At 43.3% G+C, this 21,240-nt stretch overlaps 4 protein-coding genes across 6 annotated transcripts; all 4 read left to right on the forward strand.

Annotated features, from left to right (window-relative positions):
* Nucleotides 1-29: 29 nt before the first annotated feature.
* ndufs2 (NADH:ubiquinone oxidoreductase core subunit S2) lies at nt 30-3,764 on the forward strand. 2 transcript variants are annotated; one of them, XM_088293187.1, is made up of 14 exons: nt 30-193; nt 459-562; nt 641-831; nt 900-1,020; nt 1,099-1,211; nt 1,272-1,346; nt 1,417-1,494; nt 1,569-1,654; nt 1,865-1,984; nt 2,055-2,184; nt 2,253-2,348; nt 3,224-3,307; nt 3,519-3,576; nt 3,639-3,764. In XM_088293187.1, the coding sequence occupies exons 1-14, from the start codon at nt 78-80 to the stop codon at nt 3,674-3,676; spliced, it is 1,410 nt and encodes a 469-aa protein (XP_088149313.1). In that variant the 5' UTR covers nt 30-77; the 3' UTR covers nt 3,677-3,764. The 2 variants fall into 2 exon arrangements, with proteins under 2 accessions (XP_088149313.1, XP_088149314.1); XM_088293188.1 differs by lacking the exons at nt 3,224-3,307; nt 3,519-3,576; nt 3,639-3,764 and adding an exon at nt 2,930-3,168 and having other exon boundaries at nt 2,253-2,353.
* A 79-nt stretch (nt 3,765-3,843) lies between these two features.
* fcer1g (Fc epsilon receptor IgFc epsilon receptor Ig) lies at nt 3,844-5,611 on the forward strand. Its single transcript, XM_088293190.1, has 5 exons — nt 3,844-4,073; nt 4,777-4,868; nt 5,148-5,195; nt 5,274-5,297; nt 5,390-5,611. The coding sequence occupies exons 1-5, from the start codon at nt 4,007-4,009 to the stop codon at nt 5,441-5,443; spliced, it is 285 nt and encodes a 94-aa protein (XP_088149316.1). The 5' UTR covers nt 3,844-4,006; the 3' UTR covers nt 5,444-5,611.
* A 703-nt stretch (nt 5,612-6,314) lies between these two features.
* On the forward strand, nt 6,315-18,334 carry LOC148339122 (nectin-4-like). Of its 2 annotated transcripts, XM_088293186.1 has the most exons (11): nt 6,315-6,971; nt 9,754-9,942; nt 10,236-10,403; nt 11,049-11,330; nt 11,406-11,523; nt 14,677-14,831; nt 14,916-15,075; nt 15,858-15,933; nt 16,211-16,261; nt 16,510-16,647; nt 16,922-18,334. In XM_088293186.1, the coding sequence occupies exons 1-11, from the start codon at nt 6,917-6,919 to the stop codon at nt 17,234-17,236; spliced, it is 1,707 nt and encodes a 568-aa protein (XP_088149312.1). In that variant the 5' UTR covers nt 6,315-6,916; the 3' UTR covers nt 17,237-18,334. The 2 variants fall into 2 exon arrangements, with proteins under 2 accessions (XP_088149312.1, XP_088149311.1); XM_088293185.1 differs by having other exon boundaries at nt 14,677-15,075.
* otub1b (OTU deubiquitinase, ubiquitin aldehyde binding 1b) lies at nt 18,152-21,206 on the forward strand. Its single transcript, XM_088293189.1, has 8 exons — nt 18,152-18,395; nt 18,855-18,916; nt 19,023-19,121; nt 19,205-19,323; nt 20,220-20,304; nt 20,375-20,569; nt 20,661-20,879; nt 20,918-21,206. Exons 1-7 carry the CDS (start codon nt 18,293-18,295, stop codon nt 20,856-20,858), a joined length of 861 nt encoding a protein of 286 aa, XP_088149315.1. The 5' UTR covers nt 18,152-18,292; the 3' UTR covers nt 20,859-20,879; nt 20,918-21,206.
* The last annotated feature ends 34 nt before the right edge of the window (nt 21,207-21,240 follow it).

Consider the following 21,240-nt stretch of genomic DNA (forward strand, 5'->3'; position numbering starts at 1 on the left):
GCGCTCCTTCGACGAAAGTGAGCAGCGAAGAAGTAACTCAATGACGTCAGTCCCCCCGAGCTGGCCTGGCAACCAAGATGGCGGTCTCAATGTTGAGGTCGCTTACCAAATTGGGACGTCCTTCAACCAAATTAATCTTAACGCCAATAAATGCTCACATCGGAAGTCCGTGCTGCGCTGTCTTTCAAAGCAGGTAAATCATTGCAAACTTTGAACGTGACATCGATCGCACGTCATTCGCGTTAGTTTGAGCTGTCAAACTGGACGCACAATTACGCACGCAAAAGCTAACGTTAGCGGCATACCAAAATATGCACAGTTTGACCTGTAAATCATACGAATGCACGCAAGCATCTTCAGTGGACATGTCAAAGTTACGATGACTCATCTCGTTTGTTACTGCCGCATAACGCCCAATCGCTTTACTGCAATGTGTTTATAATTATGTTGGTTATTAGGAAGAAACAGTGGCAGCCAGATGTGGAGTGGACTGAGCAATATGCCGGTGCAGTGATGTACCCCACTGCTATTAATGCCAACTGGAAACCACCCCCATGGAATGGTAAAATTCCCCCCCTCTCTCTCTGAAATGTCAAGTTTGCTCACTGCCTATTTTCAAGCCTTCCGTTTGTTTGGCCAGACAAAGATCCTCCGGCCGAGAAGGACGTGTCCAACCTGACCATCAACTTTGGGCCGCAGCATCCCGCCGCTCACGGTGTGCTGCGCCTGGTGATGGAGCTCAGCGGCGAGTCCGTGAAAAAGTGCGACCCCCATATTGGCTTGCTTCACCGTGGCACGGAGAAACTGATCGAGTACAAGACATACCTGCAGGTACGACTCGAGGAATGTATAATTATATATTTACAGTCAAAACAACTAACGTCGTCCTTCTGCCGAAGGCTCTTCCCTACTTTGACCGCTTGGACTACGTTTCCATGATGTGCAATGAGCAAGCCTACTCGCTGGCTGTGGAAAGGCTGCTCAACATTAAGGCGCCGCCCCGCGCTGAGTGGATCAGAGGTACAACGTTACAAAACGAACCCGTGGCCCTCAATGCAGAATTTGCAATCCAATAACACCTCTTTTGTAAAATGGTAGTTCTGTACGGTGAGTTGACGCGCATCCTGAACCACATCATGGCTGTCACCACTCACGCTCTTGACATCGGCGCCATGACTCCGTTCTTCTGGATGTTCGAGGAGAGAGAGAAGGTGAAGTGTGTAATCACAATTGAGTCGACACTCCTTGACACTCCGATTTCCCTCTCTTAGATGTTTGAGTTCTACGAGCGAGTGTCCGGCGCCAGAATGCACGCCGCCTACGTGCGACCCGGCGGTGTTCATCAGGTAACGAAAGCAAATCAAAGTGGAATCGGTGCCTGAGCGCTGATTGGCCAACTCTCGCGCCGTGTGGCAGGATCTTCCCTTGGGCCTGATGGACGACATCTACGAGTGGTGCAAGAACTTCTCCATTCGTATCGACGAGGTGGAAGAGGTGCGTTCTTGCGTCTCGGAGATGCGATGCGACGTCAGCGACGATTCTGAGCTGTTTGTCGTCCGCTTTTGCAGATGTTGACGAATAACCGCATCTGGAAGAATCGCACCGTGGACATCGGTGTGGTGACCGCGGAGGAAGCTCTCAACTATGGCTTCAGGTTCGGGTGGAACGATTTTTTTTCTCGCCTCAATATTACGATTGAGATTTACTATGCGATCTTTTTTTGTTCCCCAAGGGTCTCTTTCCCGTTTATTTTCAACACACACGAGCAATAACTAAACCTGTATTCTCGTAAACGCAACCAGATTCATGATACATAAATATTTTGATGACCTTTGACCTTTTGGTGTGCTTGTTCCACCCCCAGCGGTGTGATGCTGAGAGGTTCCGGCATCAAGTGGGACCTGCGTAAATCCCAGCCGTACGACAAGTACGACGAGGTGGACTTCGACGTCCCGATCGGAAGTAACGGCGACTGCTACGACCGGTGCGTGAACAACAGGGGGCGCTCTTCCTCTCCCTCGCTCGCTCCTCAGCTCAATCTCTTCCTTGTGCAGGTATCTGTGTCGGGTGGAGGAGATGCGGCAGTCGCTGCGGATCATGCACCAGGCGCTCAACAAGATGCCGGAAGGCGAGATCAAGGTGGACGACGCCAAGGTGGCTCCGCCCAAGAGGTCCGAGATGAAGGTGAGTGGAGAGCGAAGCTCAGCGGAGATGAACCGCGCGATGCTGACACTTGTGCTTCTTGTTGCCAGATGTCCATGGAGTCCTTGATTCATCACTTTAAGCTGTACACCGAAGGCTACCAGGTCCCCCCGGGGGCCACATACACCGCAGTGGAGGCCCCCAAGGTGAGGTCGCTTCAACCACATCACGTGTTGTATTTGTGAAATTAAGATTCACTTCAAGCATAGAGAACTGCGCCTTATGGCCTCCTGCGGCTTGTATATTTTATTTATTTATTTTAAAGAGTTGCTACGCCTGATATATTGTTGCGTCTAATGGTCCGTAAAATACAGTCATCTAAAGTCGGGCTGAGGTTAACGATTGTTTGAATAAATCGATTAATCAGATTCAATTTTAATCTCCCATCTTTTCATTCCAAGACAGGACATTATTACTATGTAGAAAATGCATAAACATGTTTCTGATTCCAAATAACATTTCAGAAAACAAGCGAAAATGTCGTCATTGTTTTCCAAAGTAAAAGCAAATATTTAGTTTTGATTCAACACAATGATGATATAAGTTTGTGAATATGGAGCGACATTAACTGTTGAGAAGCTGAAATTCTGCCTTTTTTGGGGGACAATTTTAAATGGAAAAAAAAAAGCCATCAGCAATAAATCCATTCTCGAGTAATCAACGATTCATTTGATAATCGATTAGTTGTCCATTAATCAACTCAAGAATATGACAGCGCTGTTCAGAGGACGGTATTGCTTCCGCTATATGTGACCAAGCACATAACGCAAACTTCCCGTTTATGCTCCGATAACGATCAGAACTGCATTTTGATCCGTTGGATGGTTTGAACGCAATTTTAGCAAGTTCCGGATGGATAAAGCAGAGTAGGTTTCTGTGCGTTCCCTTTGAAATGAAAACGACTTGAGTTGTTTGCGCGTCGTCCTAATAACAAACAGTCACAAAAAAAAACTTTAGTAGCGGAAATAAAAGTTGTGATGTGAACTGCTTACTCGCATTTGTTTGCGTGTGTTGCCTCCAGGGAGAGTTTGGTGTTTACTTGGTGTCGGACGGTTCCAGCAGACCCTACCGCTGCAAGATCAAAGCGCCCGGATTCGCCCACCTGGTACGCGCTTTAAGACAACGTTGAAATATTTAAAAACGCAGCCGAGCGCCACGCGGCGCTTCGCGCTCGAGGCCGCGCTGACTTCGGAAAAAGTACCGACGGTGCTGTTTTTATTTAGACGCCGTCTGCTCCTTCCTTCCTGCGCTGTTTTTCATTTAGTTCTTCCAAGTTGCTTATGAAGTGACAAGCGGAATTGTTTTGATTTTTCTAGGCCAGTCTGGACAAGATGTCCCAAGGACACATGCTCGCAGACGTCGTGGCCATTATTGGTAAGCGACGTCATCAACGTGAGCGTCGTCCTCATCATCACAAACCGTTTTCTTCCCGACAGGCACGCAGGACATCGTGTTCGGGGAGGTGGACCGCTAAGCACGACGACGCCCGCCTGCTGTTTTGTGATGTATCATGGCGAATAAATATTTTATGCTCAGAATGAAAAAAAAAAAAAAAATAAATAAATAAAAGAGGCTTCTGTTATTCGTAGTGTGAGCGGGAAAAAAAGAGCAAAATGGTTTAGCTTTGCTGGTGGTTTTGGTCTTCAAAAGTGGGCGTGGCCTGAGCAGATCTGAGCCAGATGGACTTCATGCTCAGACCACAACTTCCCTTCTCGGCTGAGACTTTTTTTTTTTTTTTTTTTTTTTTGCACTTCGTCATTCTTCAGAGCGGAGCAAAGCCGTGTTTCGGACGCGATCGAGAACCATGGCCTCGTGGCGCAGGAATCCACTTTTGGCGGCCGTTCCTTTGTGGATGAGTTTCGGTCGAGCTGGTGAGTTGTGCAGCGTTGGGCGCTTCTTCGCTCACTCACGGCGGCCACCTTTTTTACAAACAAGCTTTCCGTAAGCGGGTTCTTGTTGACCTTTTTTGACCTATTTTCTCGCCTGAGAAAAGAGAAGTTGATTGTCTTAGGCGTCGCTGGGGGAGAAAAGAAATAAACAATTGAAATTAAATTAAATTTGGTGCTTGTCGGCGATTCAGAGGAGTCAAAAGAGTGACTTGGTTTGGTTGCGAGCCACCCACAAGTCAAAAGTCGCAACCAACCGGTTGAGTTTTTGTCTCGACTAGTTTCAAATCCAAGAAAAATGTCACGACCGTCATGCGATCGGTCATTTTACGACTTTTTTTTTTTGGTTCCTTTCAATTTGGGTGGAAGAGCAATGCTGTACCCCAACAAAAAATGGAGAAAACTCAAAATGTTAAAATTCAATTACATTTTTTGTTGGGTAATTGAACAAAGAATTTCAAGTTTCGATGTGAAAATTTGAAAAGAAGATTATAAAGAACACGTCCCTTGTATCATCGCCTTAAAATAAAGATAAGTAAAGAAAATTTGCTGACTTTGCTGTGCTAACAAAATTTGTGGCCATAAATGTCCATAATTGATATTTTTGAGTTGTTTCAACTTGAATGACTGGTTTATATTTCACTGCATTGAGATTTTTGCCACAATTCCATTTTTTTTAAATCCGCAGCCGCTCTCGCCGAACCCGAGATCTGTTATGTGCTGGATGGCATTCTCTTTTTGTATGGCATCATCCTGACCGCGCTCTACTGCAGACTCAAGGTTGGCATCATTTTTTCCCGCCTGTCTGTATTCATGCGTCCCAATTCAATTCACACTCAAAATGAATCCCAGCAAGGATGGCAGCTTTCATACGTACAAAGTGCATCACTTGACATGCAGCGTGTCAGTGGCTGTGGCCTCACTTCCTGTCGGATTGTGAAAGAAGCCTAAAGATAAAACAAAAACAAAAAAAAACGGTACAGACAGATAAAGGCGGAAGATGCAGTTTGGTGCTTCGTAATGATAAGCATAGTAAATATTAATATGCGTGACTTACAGATTTGCACTGCTAAGAAGCATGCCGAAGGGAAAGCAAACGCCAAGCAGGTAAAATGCATTGCACATGCACAACTCGTGTGTGACTTTTTACAGCTTTTTTTTTCTTGTTCTCCATTCCTCTGATAGAATCCTCCAGAAGGCATTTACACTGTAAGTCTTTGACACACTTTTAGTGCCGACGTGGGAATCGATCATGAAAAAAATGTTTGACTTGGGTGTTGTGTTGCTCGTTGTCTCGTCAGGGTTTGACTCCTCATGTCCAGGACACTTATGCGGTAATTGACCTCAAGAAATGAGACGGAGACCACAATCACTTTTTTTTTTTTTAAGCTACATTTATTTCAGCTGGCTACGGGCGCAATGCAAATTTACGGCAAAGAAAATGAATGTTCTATTAATTACTTTTCTAGCTTTTGTTATTGATGATTGTATTGAGGAGTTATGAATAAAAAGGAGAGACATGACACGTTTTGCTTTTTTAACGAGCTCATTGTGGTGTGCACATTTTGGCCACTTGGGGGCAGTATAACGAGACGTATACGGATGAGCTAACAGCTTCAGGAGCTACATGGTAAAAGTCACGATTAAATTAGCAATTAAGACTTCTTAGTCGTCGTACTTGGCCACGTATAAACAATTAAGTATCATTTTAACGGGTGTTTCTGCGCCGTTTTGGTTCACCGCATTACTGAAAGCCCCGCGACATTAGCTTTAGCATTAGCCAGGCAGGAAAGCTTTGCAACAGATCTGTAAAATTTCAAGCATGCATTGATTAATCTTCAAAGATTTACACATCTTGAAAAGTAGAATTCAGCGAAAAGTATACATTTTCCTATGACAAATTAGTTAACTGTTAAAATTCACAAATTTCTGGACGTTTTAATGCTAAGTCACTAGTGGTGAAACAATGTGTAAATCGTTGGGAAACTTCAATGAAAATTTTATTGAAATTTAATGAAAAACTATCTGAAAGACTCCTTTTAGTAAAGAATAATATAAATTTACGAATGTCAAGTAATATACATTAAATGTTGTAAAATACCAAATAAGGCTATATAATGATTATTTGCGATTTTTACAATAGAAACTAGCACAATAAAGGCAAGTTTTGAATTGGTTTATAAGGTAGTTCGACAGAAGGCAATAGTTTGTGACAATGGATGGAATGCTATCCTGCATAGTGTCCCACAGGGGTCAGTGCTAGGACCAATTTTATTTACAAAGGATCTTTGCGGTGTATAAAAATCAGTGATAATGCATCAAAAATAGCATTTTTTAACCCTAAAAATAATTGAAGAGAGGTAAATAGCCACTAAGCAATTTGCTAAAAAATGAAAATCCTGAAAAACATAAATCAGAGGGTGCTGAATAGCGAGTATCCGCGGGTCCACAGTACGGCTCAAATACACCAAAAGGGAGCAGATTCGGTGGTAGTCAGTTTCTATTTGCCGGAGGAGTTGCCTCATCTGCAGCCTCTGGCATGAGCAAGTAAAGACGAGAGCAGGAAAAAAAACTGTCAACGCGCCTCCGTCAAACCGGAAAGTTGACTTGTAGAAAGGGAGGTGGAAGCGCAAGCGTACAGGCAACGCAAACAGGTGTATCTCTGACAGGTGAGCCTTTCTGCTCTCACCATGTTTGTGACAAACCACCAGAGAAAACCGGCCCAATCTTAGGACTTTAGCTTTCGACGGTGTTTTTGTAGCATGGCTGCGTTCAACAGCTTAGGCTGATGCTTTGTCGGCTCAAGTGGTGCAGCAACTCTTGGGAGGATGCCGTCCCGGCTCAGAGGTCTCTTGCTGTGTCTCCTGGTCCCATGGATCTCTGGTAAGAAGTATTTTTATGCTTTTTTTTGTAGAATCCATGTCCAGGCTATTGAACATCTGCTTTGATTATTACTAATATTAGGATTATGCAAACTAAGGATGCTTGTCCTCAAAAAGACTTGTTTCATCAACGATTTACAATTAATTAGCTGCGGTGGGGAAGTCCGGAAGAAAGCATACTTGTTTGGAGCGGCCTTTCAAAATAGGCGGAGAAAAAATAACAGTGGCGTGCTGCTGCCTGACGTGTCAGGAAAAACAGGTTGTTGTTGATCCATTTTTTTTTATCGTGTTGAAAAAAACAAAACAAAAAAGTCATCACATTGGATGTATATTGTGTGTTAATATTTGCCAACATTTCTTAAGGACTTACAGAATCAAAATCAGGCTCACGTCTACGAAGGCAAGCATGCAAACACCAATCAAATCCCTGTAAATTGCTGTGCTGATAGTATTTCCATTTAAAATGATTCAAAACAAGATTTCTGGAAATCCAGTATCGTTCCAAAACGGCCTCGATGCCTGTTAAACTCGCCAGGTGGATTGTCAACGGGATTCATAATAATTTTGTGAAAATGAATATTCTTAATTTTCTTTCCCACTTTGCACTTTCCATTTCTTATTCTATTTTATGTATGCATCTAGTGGGCTGACTCTATCTGTCGCCAGCAAAGATAAATGAACAAAGATTTGTTGTCTGTGCCGTATCAATAAATAAGATGCAGGTATTTTTTTAAGGCTTGACTGATATGGATTTTATAAGGTGGATTTTATATATATATAATAAAATAGCGTTAACTTTTTTGGTGCCTTAATATAGAGGATATTTTGTATCTAGACAGTATGTGCTCTTAATGCATTCAATTTCTGATAAGAAGATAATAAAAATATAATGAAGACAGTAAAAAAAGCACAAAAACAGTCAAACCAAAAACCAAGTCTCGAGCTGAGTTCAAAGCCAAAGAATAAAAATGAGTTTTAAGACAAGTTTTAAAGATGGGAAGTGCAGAGATGGCTTTCCTGAAATTAAACGAAAAGTTCTTCCAAAGAGAGGAGAACCGGCAACAGAAAAGACTCGATCTCCTCTGAGCCTTTGTTTCGTCCTCTGTACCTCTAATAGCGTCTGGTCCGCAGATCTGAGGTGCTCAAGGGTGGAGAAGCTCAGAGAGGTAAAATGGAACAAAGCCACGTGGAGATTACCACAAAATGCCATTTATTTTTCATTGTAAAAGGCTTGCAAAAAAAGATAAAGAAAAAGATGATTCAAGGACGGCACAAAACTGCTGAACAGTAAACCAACATTAAGCGCAAGAACTAATTTTGTGCACTTTCCCCCCCAAAAAAAACTCACTCGAAATGTTAATATTATTGATTATCCTACATTTGTCCTGCATTTCATTTCAAATCTGCAAAAAAATATTAGACCCGCTCACTTTGTAGTATAGGTCAGTAGAAGAGCCAGTGGAAGTTGCAACCACAAACTACAGTCAACTGCTGCATATTGGCAGCTTGGCAACTTTGAATTTGCATATTCACAAATAAAAAAAAAAGATTTCAATATTTTTTTACATTTTGGATTTTGCCTGTTCTTTTTTCCGGGATAGTGACACCTGCCGTTCTTTGTGTTAAAGGTACAGTGAATGTTTATCTATGTTTTTTTTTTATAGTTTCTTGGGTTTGTGAAAGAAAAAAAAAAGAAAAAACATATTTTCTCTCACAAAGTTTTACAATTTTGGGGAGGAATTATTCAGCGTGTGGCCGCAGGCTGCCAGTTGTTCATCCCTGTTGTATTGTTTTAATGTGTTAAAAATAAATAAATCAGCAAAAAAAAAAATCCCCACCCCTATCTAAAAAAAAAAAAAAAAAGTCAGATTTTAAAATTTCTTATTTTCTTTTTTTCACATGCCATGTCTTCTACATGGACAAAAAAAAATGAAGTAACATGACACCGGTGGATTCCACACCAGGCCCGAGACGGATCGGGGGCGAGTCGGTGCTTCATGGGAACCATGAAGCATGAATCACAGCCCCTCGCTTGACGCATGTCTCGTTCTCACCGCGCGGTCGAACTTGTGAATCATAGCTTTGGTCACGTGACCAAGTCGTCGTCACCTCCAAATATGAATGCAAACGTCAGTATCATCAATATGGAGCAAATCAAATGTATTTATTTTTCTTTAGTCCAAAATAAATATTATGAGATTTATTGAGCGTATGTTTGCGTTTCGAGGTTCGTGTGACAGCACGACATTTGTAAACATGCGGCACACGCGACACGCCGTGCCAGTCATTTCCCGCGTGTCTGTCGTTAATTCCGGCCGTGTCCAGACACGATGCGCTATGACAGCTTGTCTCGTGTAACTTGTCAAGCGACATATCTTCTTGGCTTGGAGTGATAGCGCCAAGTTGCTCTCCGCGTCGCCGTTGAACACAGCTCCTCTTGTTCCCAACGCACGCAGGCTTGCGGACAAAAATATTGGGACACCTCCAAAGCAGTTTTGGATTTGATACGCTACTTTTGCGGAGTGACAAGAATTTGAAGTCATGTCAATTTATGGGGAAAAAAAGACAATATTTGGTTTTCTGAATCGTTATCGGGTTATGAAAAGGAAAATTGATTAAAATCGATATATATATATATATATATATATATATATATATATATATATTTTTTTTTTAATCTAGCCCTCATAAAAACTGAAGCTAATGTAGCTTTTTTTAAATGTTTTTCCTCTTCATTTCCTAGCGTTATTCTCAAAAATCCACTGCGTCTTTCTTGGTTGCAGCGACTGGAGCAGAATTTGTGCAGCGGCCCCCAGACGACGCCGTTTACTCCCTGGCTGAAAAGGAGACGGTCCTGCCCTGCCGCTTCCAGCCGAAGGAAATGGAGCTGGTGGTGCAGGTCACATGGTACAAGGAGACCCCGCAGGGCTGGGAGCAGATCATCACAGCTCACCACATTGACGGACAGACTGGTTGGTCGTTACTTTTTTGACATGCGTAATGTGATGAACGCACCACAACGAATACAGATTGATTTGGGAAAATAAGCAAATTGGAATTTTTTTTTGCACCTCAGTATTATGATTGTGATTTAAGATGCAATTATTTTTTTCCCCAAAGTGCACTAAACTGAACTTACTTCGACACTACAATGCAAACAAATGAACTTGGCGAGTGTGGCTATTTTGTTTGGGGGGGGGGTACGTGCAACTCTGTGTGCGTTTTTTTTCCCACAATAAGTTAAAAAATGATTCCTTGTTTCCAGCTTTCGGAGCGTGGTCCGGCCGTGTGCGATTCAACAGCAGCGTCCCCACCGAGGACTCGTCTTTGGTGCTCTTCAGCACTGACGTTTCACACGAAGGGCGCTACAAGTGTCACATCAACTCCTATCCTTTCGGAAATTTTGACCAAATTGTGACTCTCATGGTTTGGAGTAAGTTTCCTCATTTTTTTTTTTTTGCCAACACAAAAATGTAATCAAATAAACAGCACACAGGTGAGCTGCTACAACACGGCAGGTCCCAATGACAAATGGTCTTGGAGTGAGACTGGGACTTAAATCCCCTCTGAGTACCAAGAAGCAGCTGAGAGGAATAATGACACAGGTGAAGCCTGTCAGTGGGTTGGTGAGGTGGATTAAAAAAAAAAAAAAAAAAAGCACAGGATTCAAAACATGAATTCACTCCCAAAAAACAACAGTCAGAAGGTTATTTCATCGAAAAATTCCACACTAGCATTCCCACTATTAACATTTTTATACTTATTGTAAGATAGACATCAGAGATGTCCAAATTAGTCATTCACTCACCAGATGAATCAACATTTTGATTGTCTTTATTTGCAATATTAAAGCAAAAAATAATGAAGTAAAATAGGAAAAGAAATGGATAAAAAGCTTCATTAAATTCAATTTAAGCATTGTGTTTAAGATTAGCACTCCGGTAGTTGTTCAGAAGTGCGATAATGGACCACGTAGTGTCAGAGAACCACAAAACACACATTTTCTAGAAAGTTGGATTCTAACTGTGACTGCTGCAAAACTTGAGAGATATTTGACATCATGCTCCCCCCCCCCCAGCCATCCCGATTTCCTCCCTGGATCCTGTGATTCTGGTTGAGGGGCAGTCATACCGGCAGGCGGCGTCGTGCCGCTCGTTGGCTCGCCCGGCGCCGCAGCTTTCGTGGGACACCGAGCTGCACGGGCAGTCCATCAACCGTTCGTGGGCGAACGGGGCGGTCACCACCCACTTCTCCTTGCACCCTCTGAGGAAAATGAACGGGAAGAAGCTGGATTGTCTGGTGTGGCATCCGACGCTCACGGCGGGTCCGCGTCGCCACCAAAACAAGCTGGTCGTACACTGTGAGTGGGATCCAAATTGCTTGACCAAATCCGGTTCCGAATATCGCTCACCCGGTTTGTGTGCATCCCTCCCAGTTCCTCCCGATTCCGAGGTGTCCGGCTACAACGGCGACTGGTATGTGGGTCTGGAGCATGCAGCGCTGACGTGCGTGAGTGGAGGAAATCCCAAACCGAAGCAATTCACCTGGGCCAGGTACGCAAGACCTGTCAAAATATTGGAATGGTCGTCTGTTGACAAAGCGTCTGGTCCCCGTTTACTTTTCCAGTAATTCCGAGCGGGGTTACACCTTGACGTCAACATTGGCAGTCATCGTGTGCTTGCTCAATTTGGGGGCTGAAAATCAGTCATGAGGGTGTGGCTCATGCTGGCAGGTTTAAGAGGAAAAACAACATGTGTCACCTTAAGTCAGCGATGTCAACTTGTTTTGATTACGGGCAACGTCGTAGTCATCGTTACACTTGTGAATAATTTCATCGTTATCGGTGATTTGGGGTTTTACGGTTCATAGCAAGGTTTTGAGCTGTCTGAAGGATTCGGCTTTCAAAACACTTTCATCTTTAAGATCATCAAACAAATGTGAATATCAGACAACGATAACCTAAGTAGGCATAAAATGCATTTTTAGATTTTTATTTTTTTTTTATTCGGGGGGAAAAACAGTATTAAAAGCGCTCGGCCATGTGGGAAAAATAATTTGCCTCCTTTGGGAAAGCCGACCGTATTTTTATCGACCACACCCAAGCCTGATAACCTCCAGACGTGTTCAATCGAGAAATCACTTAAATTGAGAAAATGATTGCTAAAAAGCTGCAACAAAATGCCCCGATCCAAAGAATTAAAATAATTTATGGAAAGGCGTACAAAGCCATTCCTAAAGCTTTCCAAGGTGTCCAGGATATCACGTCAACGTCATCCACAAATTGAGGGGAAAAAAATTAACCCAAAAGCAGAGTGATAACTCAATCGGGAGTTCACAAAGGAATCCGGGACAACATCTGAACATTTACAGGCCTCCCTTGCCTCGGTTAAGGTCCGAGTTTATGACATAATGATTAGAAAAAGATGGAAAATTTGTAAGGCAAAAACCACGGCAGACCATAAAGACCCTTAAGGCGTGTCATACATTTGGGAAAACACCCCCCAAAAAACAAAGGTTGGATCTTTTACATCTGGTGTAAAAGTAACAGCATTTGAGGAAAAAGACCATCGCATCACAAGGCGGTGGTCTTGTGATGATCTGGGGCTGCTTTTCATCTCCAGGACCTGGACGACTTGCTGCGACTGACGAAACCATGAATTTGCCTCTCGTTTGTGACCTCGAGATGAAGTTCAACCATCATGTTAATTTCTGAGTAGCTGTTTAGAAAAAATAAATGAATAAACAAAATGAAGGTTTTAGAGTGGCCCGGTCAAAGTCCAACCTTGAAACTGATGACTTGACAAAAATGCCATCCATGCTCAAAAAAAGCCTCCTGAGTTGCTGAGGTAAAGCAATCCTGCTCGGCCGAGTGGGCCAAAATCTCTCCGCAGAGATGCGAACCTCTCATTGCAAGTTATAGAGGACGCTTAATTTCGGTTGTTGCGGCTCAGGGTGGCCCAACCAGTTATTTGGTTGAGCGGGCAAGTCGAGGCGAGGCGGTTCCTGTGTTACGTGTTCTGCATCGCCGCGTTATATTCCATTTGATTTGCATGATTGACAACTAGATTAAAATTATGGCGATTAGAGATGGAGATATATTTCAGGGTGATCGTGGCGATCGGCCGTGCGCGTTTACTCAATCAAAAATGGCGGCAAGTGATGACAGTCAATCAAAGTCAATCTTTTTCATTTTTAGTTTTTGAGCACGACGCAGAAAAAGTCTGTCTTCGTTTTGAGTTAGGATCAAGTTAATGAAATAAATACGAGACCGTCAAGACTGACACGCTCGCGCACGAGCGGACGTGGCGGGCCAAACCTGTTGGCTTTGTCCATGGGAAGGCGTCAGGGTGAAGCAATCGCCGATGCGACACGTGTTGGTGCTTGTGCGGAAGGAGAAAGGGAAGCGAGCCCGGATTTTGGGAGGGAACTGAAAGAGAGTGAGCGAGAGCGGCGATCAGGAAGAGGAACAGAATGAATCGTTGAAGTCTTTGAATATTTGCTCACTCAACATGACGAAAATACTCACAAGACAAATAAACGGTACAAATGTACGCATGACTTTCAATTTTAGTTTTGGTTGCAGGTATTTCAACTTTGTCCCCCGTTGTTTTGTGTCGGTGACCAACTTTTCTCGTGTCGACCAATCAGGTCATTCCAGCCACTCATGTCTTGTCCAGGTGTACCCTGTTGTCTCGTCAGTTTGCTTGTATTTAGTTTTTTGGGGGAGTCTGTGCGGCAGAAGAAAACAACAATCTTTGTAAGTTACGTCGCTTTCGTCTTGTCGTGTTCGCTGTAGTGGAGAGTGTTTTTTTTTTTTTAAATATTTTTTTTTTAGCTTTCTTGATTTATTGAGACATTGTTTTGTTTTTTTTTTCTTCTCCCCTGCCTCGCTCCTCCTGCGTCCTCGCAACTGGGTTCAACTCTCGCCATCACCCTCAAACAACAGTTTTCCTTTTGCGATCTTGAACGTTATTTTGCTGACTTGAACTTTTTGTCAATGAATGCCAAAATCAAACCCAAATAGGAGTCAAAGATAATTTTTTTGGCGGACAGCCTCGTGGTTCTAAAAAGTCTACACACCCCTGCAATGTCAACAACCATTTTTCTACTTTTTTTAACATGACTCATTGCTTGCACAACTCAGAAGTGAATAACAAACAAGTGAATTAATGTGGTTGCGCAAGTGTTAAATGGGATGCGGCTGCATTCAGAACGAACCAATCACATTCATACTTCAGTTTAGCGCGAGTCAGCGCACATCTGCCACCATTTAAAGCGCCTCAGATTAACCTCAAATAAACTTCAGCTGTTCTGAAAGCCTTTCCAGGCATTTCTTTTGTTTTCTAGCGGAACCCCGGAGGTTTTGTCGTCACACTCGACATTTGTCGGGGCAAATGAGTTTGAATGTGATTCTGATTTTAAGAGGGTGTGCACACTTTTGAAACCACAGTATTACATTTTGAAATGTTGACTTCCTTTGGAAAAAAATTCACATTTATTTTTCGATTGAGCAATTCAGGTCACATCAACTCATTCGCTGCCAGCCGTGTGAAAAAAAAATGGATCTGACGTCTTTAGCCGTCAATGGCAGTAAATAAGTTAATGGTGGGAAATGACTTGCATTAAAAAAATTGCAGCCGGTGAAAATACATAAGCGACGGCTTGTTTTTATGACGTTGTTATTTTGTGTCATGTTGTGTTCGCAGACACGGTGAGGCTTTGCCCGAGGGTTTGATCTCTCACCCCAACGGAACCTTGGAGTTCAAGCGCCCCCTCAGCCAATCAGACAGCGGCACCTACCAGTGCGTGGCGCGGAATGAGGTTGGCGTGGGCGTGGCAGAGGCAGAGATTTTCGTGTCAGGTAGATGTCGACACTTGAGCCCCGGGGGGGCTTCACATCATCTGCTGAGTTCCGACCACTTCCTTCGCACTTTCCTTACGGCAGAGTTTCCCGAGAGGCAGACGATGTCGGAGACGACGACCATGGTCGTCGTGGGGGTCATCGCTGTGGGGCTACTCCTCTTGATGCTGGCCATCATCATCACCGTCACATGTCACCACAAAAAGAAGAACAAGAGGCTGAAGAAGGAACTGACCGAGAAGAAGTATGGAACACGATTATAAAAGTTTGGGATTTTTATATTAACATTATTTTTTTTTTTAATTTCAGTTTGACTTTTTTTTTTTAACTTCAGATTTTAGAGCAGGTTTGTTTTCAGTTTTTTTTTTAAATACTCATTTTTGTTGAGCTTTTATTAGTTTTAGTTTAGTTCATGGAGTATGTACCCAGTGCAAGGTTAAAAAAAAAAAGCTCATAAAGTAACATAAGATAGAATTCTCGAACTCTTTCACCTTCCTTCTTCTGCATGTACAGCAATACCAATCAGAATCAGAATCAGAATCCCCTTTAATATTGCCTATAATATAATAATATTGCCTTTATTAGTCCCACAATGGGGAAATTCGAGATTCGAACCCAGGCCTCCTGGGGAGACTGGGTCCTGAACGCGGCGCCTTAGACCACTCGGCCATCCTGTCATTGTACTACAAGAACTCCCCTCTTCAGTGCAATATGACAAATAATTTAATTAAATAAATAATAAAAAACAATTCATCATTCAAAATGAACCCTGAACGGTGATCTATGAAATCCATTGATCGACATTATCTCTATAATTACAGCTAGATTTAAAAACATAAAATGCGATTTTTTTTTTTCTTTTAAGCTTTAAAGGTTTTGCTGTCTTGTTAGTTTTTTCGTTACTTATAACAACCTTGGTAAACAAGAACCACATAATACAGACAAAATAACGGGATTATTAATGAACTATCCATTGTGTGCATAAAACCGCAGACCTCATCTGACCGACTTTTATTTTTTGCCCAGGGAGGAAATAAGCACTCTGTCTTGGCAAGCTTCTTTGAGGAGGATCAACTCGGTCAGCACAGATGCAAGAGGAGCGGTACTGAATTATTCTCTCTCCCCCACAACACAGAACAAACATGATCCCGTTTTTCTCGTCCGTCGGCGCGACCCACTTCTGCCTCGGCGACAAAACCAGCCCATTTAGTCAGCCATTCTTTGTCAGACATGAAATGAAGACATAACGAAGCGCTCGGGATCAGACGGGAAGACGGCACCGCTTTGTCTCTCTTGAGGAAACGGCAAAGTTTGACGTGAGAAGTTTCAGCAAGTTTGCGCGCCAGCATAAAAGTCTGTCTGCTTCCTGTCATTTGCAGACGGAGGAGAGCATCCCGCTGAGGGTGGAGGGAACCTTGTCCTCTCTTGGGGTCAGTCTGCTCGCCGCAATGATCAAAGTGGAGGCTCGTTTTATTGCTGCCTCTGACGGAACGTAGCTGGAACCACTCCAAATTGTCAAAAGAGATATATTTTGCATGGTTCCGTTCCCATCTTGCAATGAATTAAACACCGTTGACAAATCTTCAATTCACTCAACCTGGCTCAAAAAGAGGAACTTGCGACCATGCGGGCGACCAATCGCCCACTCTTGATCTGCGTGTGTTTCCTGCGCCGATAGGAGCTGGCCCCGAGCCGTGAGAGCCACTCGACGATCTTAGGTGGGAGGTCGGGAGGAGGGGGAACGTACGACTACCCGGGTCGGCCGGTTCTACTCAACGCGCAGATGGGCAGAGAGAGCCTCTTGGACCACCATGAGGTGAGCAAAATATCGCGTGACTGCAGATAGTGCGCATTTGACATTCAATTAGGGCTGGGCGAATATCGAAAAAAGAAAAAAAAAATCATTGGCATTATTTTGGATTGATGTCTTGTATTCACATTGACAATATATTTGTTGTTTTTAGTTTTACAGTAAACTCCAACTTGAACATCATTACACAGTTTAAAAAAAAACAACAACTGTAAATTAAATAACGGTATGTTTGTGTGTCTGCCTTCTTCGTCGCATCTCGACACCGTTACCCATCAAGTCCGCCGGCATGCTCAGACAGCAAAACGAGGAATGGTCGAGGCCAGGGAGCTCCGTCAGGTCTGCGCGCCACCCGTCCTCGAGGTACACCACGCCCTCGGTGACCGACAACGACGACGAAGTGGACGAAGGCCTCGGAGGCCCCGCCAGCCGGGAGCATCCCGATGACCAGGAAAGCCAGAGCAGTCGCTCCCAGGTGTCTCAGGCGCACAGTCACCACCAACTCCCAAATGGCACCAAGAGATTCAAACCGGAGATAAGCCACAACGTGGTGAGCCCTCACACCTCCCTGGTGCACAAGGCCCAGATTGTGTAGGAGGGTGGCGCTCGCAACTCGCAAAGAAGCAGTTTATTCGTTAAAAAAACGACAAAAGGGTTGAAAAGACAAGTCGACAACAAACTCGGACTGGACTTAAGGAAATGCAGATGGCACATTTTGATGTCAGGATTGTTTGTTGTGCTCCTTCTGTTACAAATGTGTGCCACAACAAGAACTCCAATTATGGCAAATATGAAGTATTATTCTGTGTCACACCTGTATTTTAGTTTCTCTAACCTTGTCATCCAAACACACACACTAACACTAAAAATGCATTTTAAGGCAATTTGACTAGTTTTCTTTTCCGGGGACGTGGGGAGGACTTTAGAAAATGCAGATGGCGTATTTTGAATTCAGGGTTGTTGTTCTCCTTCTATTCCAAATATGTGGCATGGCAAGACCTTCAAATACAGCAAACATGAAGAATTATTCTGTCTCACACCAGTACTTTAGTCTCTCTAGTCTTATGTTTATTTATTCTTACAAAGAATATATTTGGATGCAATTTGTGGAAAATGTTTTTTTGGGGGGTAGCCTATGCCCACATCTGCATGAAACTTTCTTTTTCTATTTTAAATATGTGCAGTAGCAAGTCCCCCAGAGAGTACTTTACTTCAAATTTTCCTCCCCTAAGAAAATATTTGAATTCAATTTGACTAAAAACGTTTTAGTTTTGGGCTTTCCCGTATTGGCCGTTGAAGGTTGTATTCGTTGTCTTCAGCGTCCTCTAGTGGCGATTGTTGGAAAGTGCAGCAAGTGTGACGCTACAGTACAAATGCCTTTTACAGTTAAAGCTGACTAACGCTCATTAAATGTCAACTAATCACATTTAGCACATTCGTGTTGCCATGCATGTATCAACGGTTACTGCGTGATAAGCCTCGAGGATGTGTGTTTATTTTTGACCCCGTTAAATTGCACTTTTATGTTCGATTTGGGTAAATATGACGTCGTCATAGTCAAAATTGTGTACGATTTGTTTTCTTTTCTGTGTACGACTTTTTCTTGTACCACGCCGCACGGCGTACGTCACTGTTTTTTGTACGTTTGTAAATGAGCAATAAAGTTATTTGGAGAGCGAAAAAAAACAGGAAACTGATCTGGACAGCTAAGATGGCGGAGGAGCAGCAAGAAGCATCACAGGGGGAGATGGAGGGTGAGAAAAGCAAAGTGGAAACAACACAGCAACACGCGGCGAGGCCACTCGTGTCTGAAGTTTCAAGTCACTTGAAAGCAGAATGTAGTCACTCGCTTTTTGGCCCGGTGTCCTTCCGTCACACAAAGCGGTTGACACGCAGCGTCCAAATAGAGAAAGGGGGGCATAGCTTGTTGTTAGCTAATGCTAACATTGCTACACAAAGAAAACGCTTGTTTGGCCACTTTAGGACGCGACTTCCAGTCTGTGGATTTGGAAATTAAAATGAGCTTATAATTGATGTGCTAAACGTTAAAGACAAACGACGTAGGGGAGGCGAGGTGTTTCGCTTTCGAACTCGCAGACGTTGTAAACACATTCCATGTCACGTCATCTTGATTTGACCATTTAAAAAAAAAAACATTTACATAGTTGATGTCAACAGTTAATCCACATGCATGCCTCTGCACTCTTTAATAGGAGTGAACTGCCTGGCGTATGATGAGGCCATAATTGCACAGCAGGACAGAATTCAGCAGGAGGTGAGAATTTTACCTCAAGGAGCTGCCCTCATTTTGAAGTTGGAATTCTAATTAACTGATTTTTTTTTATCCCCCTCCCTCTAATCGCCCATGGGTGGCCATGCAGATAGCCAACAGCAACCCGCTAGTGTCGGAAAGAAAAGATCTATCTGTGCTGCAGAGGGAGTACTCGGAGGAAGATACGGTTTATCAGCTAAAGATCAAGGTTAGTGAAACCTCATCAATGTGTGCCCCCCCCACGCCCCCTGCTTTACATCAATGACAATATTTGTTGTTTCTTCATCACAGGACTTGTACAAAAAATATTCATACATCCGCAAGACAAGACCGGACGGCAACTGTTTCTACAGAGCCTTTGGCTTTGCACATCTCGAGTCTCTACTTGATGACAGCAAAGAACTGCAGAAGTGAGTGCTACGCTGTCAAAAAATTTTAAAAAAAATTGAGTGAATGCAATATTTCAAGGCAAAAAAAAACAAAACATTGATAACTTAAGTTGAACAATTCCACAAAACATTTGAAAATTTTCTCATGTGAAAATTGGCTTTGCTGCATTTTCAACAAATTATTAAGCGTCATTGTTCCCCAATTTAAATTTCTCAGGAAAAACAACTCAGCAAAATTATTTTGGAGCAAACAACTTGCTTGCTTTGTTGTGCTAATTAACATTGCTGCTATGTTTACATGGACGCATTTATTCAGATTTAAATCCTGATCGAACTAAAAATATTTCACGTACACACCCCATTTTGATAATTCTGATCCAATCAAGATTTTATTCCGGACGAGATGGATGGTTTCTGTCGATTCTGTGACGTCAGTACATATGCGTTTCTCTTATTTCCAGAAGCAAGAGCAAGTGAAAGACATGGCGTGTGCAAGACTGAAATGAAAAATGCGCTCTGGAAGATACATTGCGGCGCCATTAGGAAGTATTAAAACTCAATGTAACAAACGGGAAAAAATATGTGAAAGTATGGTAACGTTTCTAGTAGAGATGGACAGAGCCATGTGTGATGCATGAAGACGCAAATCCGAATCAGATCAATATTTTTAGTGACAGTGAAAACAGTGTCCCTGATCATAATTTTAATGCCAACACTGATCGCATTAAATCAATTTTGTCCATGTAAATGTCGCCAATGTCAATTATTTATATCTTAAAGTTGTTCTAATTTAAATGACTCTTTGACCCTCCCCCAAAAATATATGTATATTATTTTTTGCTCTTTTTTTCCCACATAGTGCAGGTGTTTCTTAACTTTATCCACCTCTGCATGTGCACATTGCCGACTGTGCTCAGGTTCAAAGCGGTGGCAGCGAAAAGCAAACTGGACCTGGTCAACGAGGGATTCACCGAGTTCACCATCGAGGACTTCCATCACACCGTGAGTTTGCGCCAATATCGGTCTTCCGTTGCGGAATTCCTCAGTCACGCCCCCCCGATTGTCCGGCTAGTTCATGGGCCTCATCGAGCTGTGCGAGAAGCAGCCCAGCTTGAAGGAGCTGCTGAGATCCTTCAACGACCAGAACGTGTCGGACTACGTGGTGGTGTATTTGCGGCTGCTCACCTCGGGCTACCTGCAGCGGGAGCACGCTTTCTTCCAGCACTTCATCGAGGGGGGGCGCTCGGTCAAGGAGTTTTGTCAACAGGTACCTTGAACTTGCACTTGACGGGTTATTTCTCCAAAAATGGCTGCTCATGATGCGCTTTTTCTTTTTTCGTCTCTGTCTGTCTTCCAAGGAGGTGGAGCCCATGTCGAAAGAAAGCGACCACATTCACATCATCGCCTTAGCGCAGGCCCTGAACTTATCCATCCTTGTGGAGTACATGGATAGAGGCGAAGGCGGGACGGTCAATCATCACGTCTTCCCCGAAGGCGGCGACCCGCGCATCTTCCTCCTCTACAGACCCGGCCATTATGACATCCTGTACAAATAGGCCCCCCCTCGCCCTCGACTCCCGCGATGACGCCCTCCCCTCGCTCCCTCCCGCCACCGCCACACGGATAAAGCAGAATTTCGCCCGGCATGTGAGATGACACACGTGTCGTATACAAAAAGTTCAAAGTACGGTTCATGGTACCCCCAACCCCAGTTGCCCGCTCCCACCCCTCCAGTTATCACCAAATATCTAAAAACATGTTTGAGAAAATAGAAGTGACTCCAGGCATTTAGAGTTGTACAGGTTTCTTTTGTGGTTGTAAATGTTATCTACTTGCTTTGTTGGATTCTTTTCCTTTGTTACACTGCATTTCATTTGAGTTTTATTAAAGGGATTTACATCTTATTTCTTGTGCTGTGTGCGTTTTGGTCTGAACAAA

This window comes from Idiotropiscis lumnitzeri, chromosome 4 (assembly GCF_059441095.1).
Source record: "Idiotropiscis lumnitzeri isolate Australia: NSW breed Sydney's pygmy pipehorse chromosome 4, RoL_Ilum_1.0, whole genome shotgun sequence".
Classification (NCBI taxonomy): Eukaryota; Metazoa; Chordata; class Actinopteri; order Syngnathiformes; family Syngnathidae; genus Idiotropiscis; species Idiotropiscis lumnitzeri.

Excerpts from the sequence above, each read along its gene's own strand:
- ndufs2 (XM_088293187.1), top strand. The coding sequence starts at position 78 with ATGGCGGTCTCAATGTTGAGGTCGCTTACCAAATTGGGACGTCCTTCA. Across the intron at positions 832-899 it reads AGTACAAGACATACCTGCAG|GCTCTTCCCTACTTTGACCG; the intron begins GTACGACTCGAG and ends CTTCTGCCGAAG. Across the intron at positions 1,655-1,864 it reads GCTCTCAACTATGGCTTCAG|CGGTGTGATGCTGAGAGGTT; the intron begins GTTCGGGTGGAA and ends TTCCACCCCCAG.
- fcer1g (XM_088293190.1), top strand. The coding sequence starts at position 4,007 with ATGGCCTCGTGGCGCAGGAATCCACTTTTGGCGGCCGTTCCTTTGTGG. Across the intron at positions 4,869-5,147 it reads CGCTCTACTGCAGACTCAAG|ATTTGCACTGCTAAGAAGCA; the intron begins GTTGGCATCATT and ends CGTGACTTACAG. Across the intron at positions 5,196-5,273 it reads GGAAAGCAAACGCCAAGCAG|AATCCTCCAGAAGGCATTTA; the intron begins GTAAAATGCATT and ends TTCCTCTGATAG.
- LOC148339122 (XM_088293185.1), top strand. The coding sequence starts at position 6,917 with ATGCCGTCCCGGCTCAGAGGTCTCTTGCTGTGTCTCCTGGTCCCATGG. Across the intron at positions 11,524-14,676 it reads AAGCAATTCACCTGGGCCAG|ACACGGTGAGGCTTTGCCCG; the intron begins GTACGCAAGACC and ends TTGTGTTCGCAG. Across the intron at positions 16,262-16,509 it reads GAACCTTGTCCTCTCTTGGG|GAGCTGGCCCCGAGCCGTGA; the intron begins GTCAGTCTGCTC and ends CTGCGCCGATAG.
- otub1b (XM_088293189.1), top strand. The coding sequence starts at position 18,293 with ATGAGCAATAAAGTTATTTGGAGAGCGAAAAAAAACAGGAAACTGATC. Across the intron at positions 18,396-18,854 it reads ATCACAGGGGGAGATGGAGG|GAGTGAACTGCCTGGCGTAT; the intron begins GTGAGAAAAGCA and ends ACTCTTTAATAG. Across the intron at positions 20,570-20,660 it reads TCAAGGAGTTTTGTCAACAG|GAGGTGGAGCCCATGTCGAA; the intron begins GTACCTTGAACT and ends CTGTCTTCCAAG.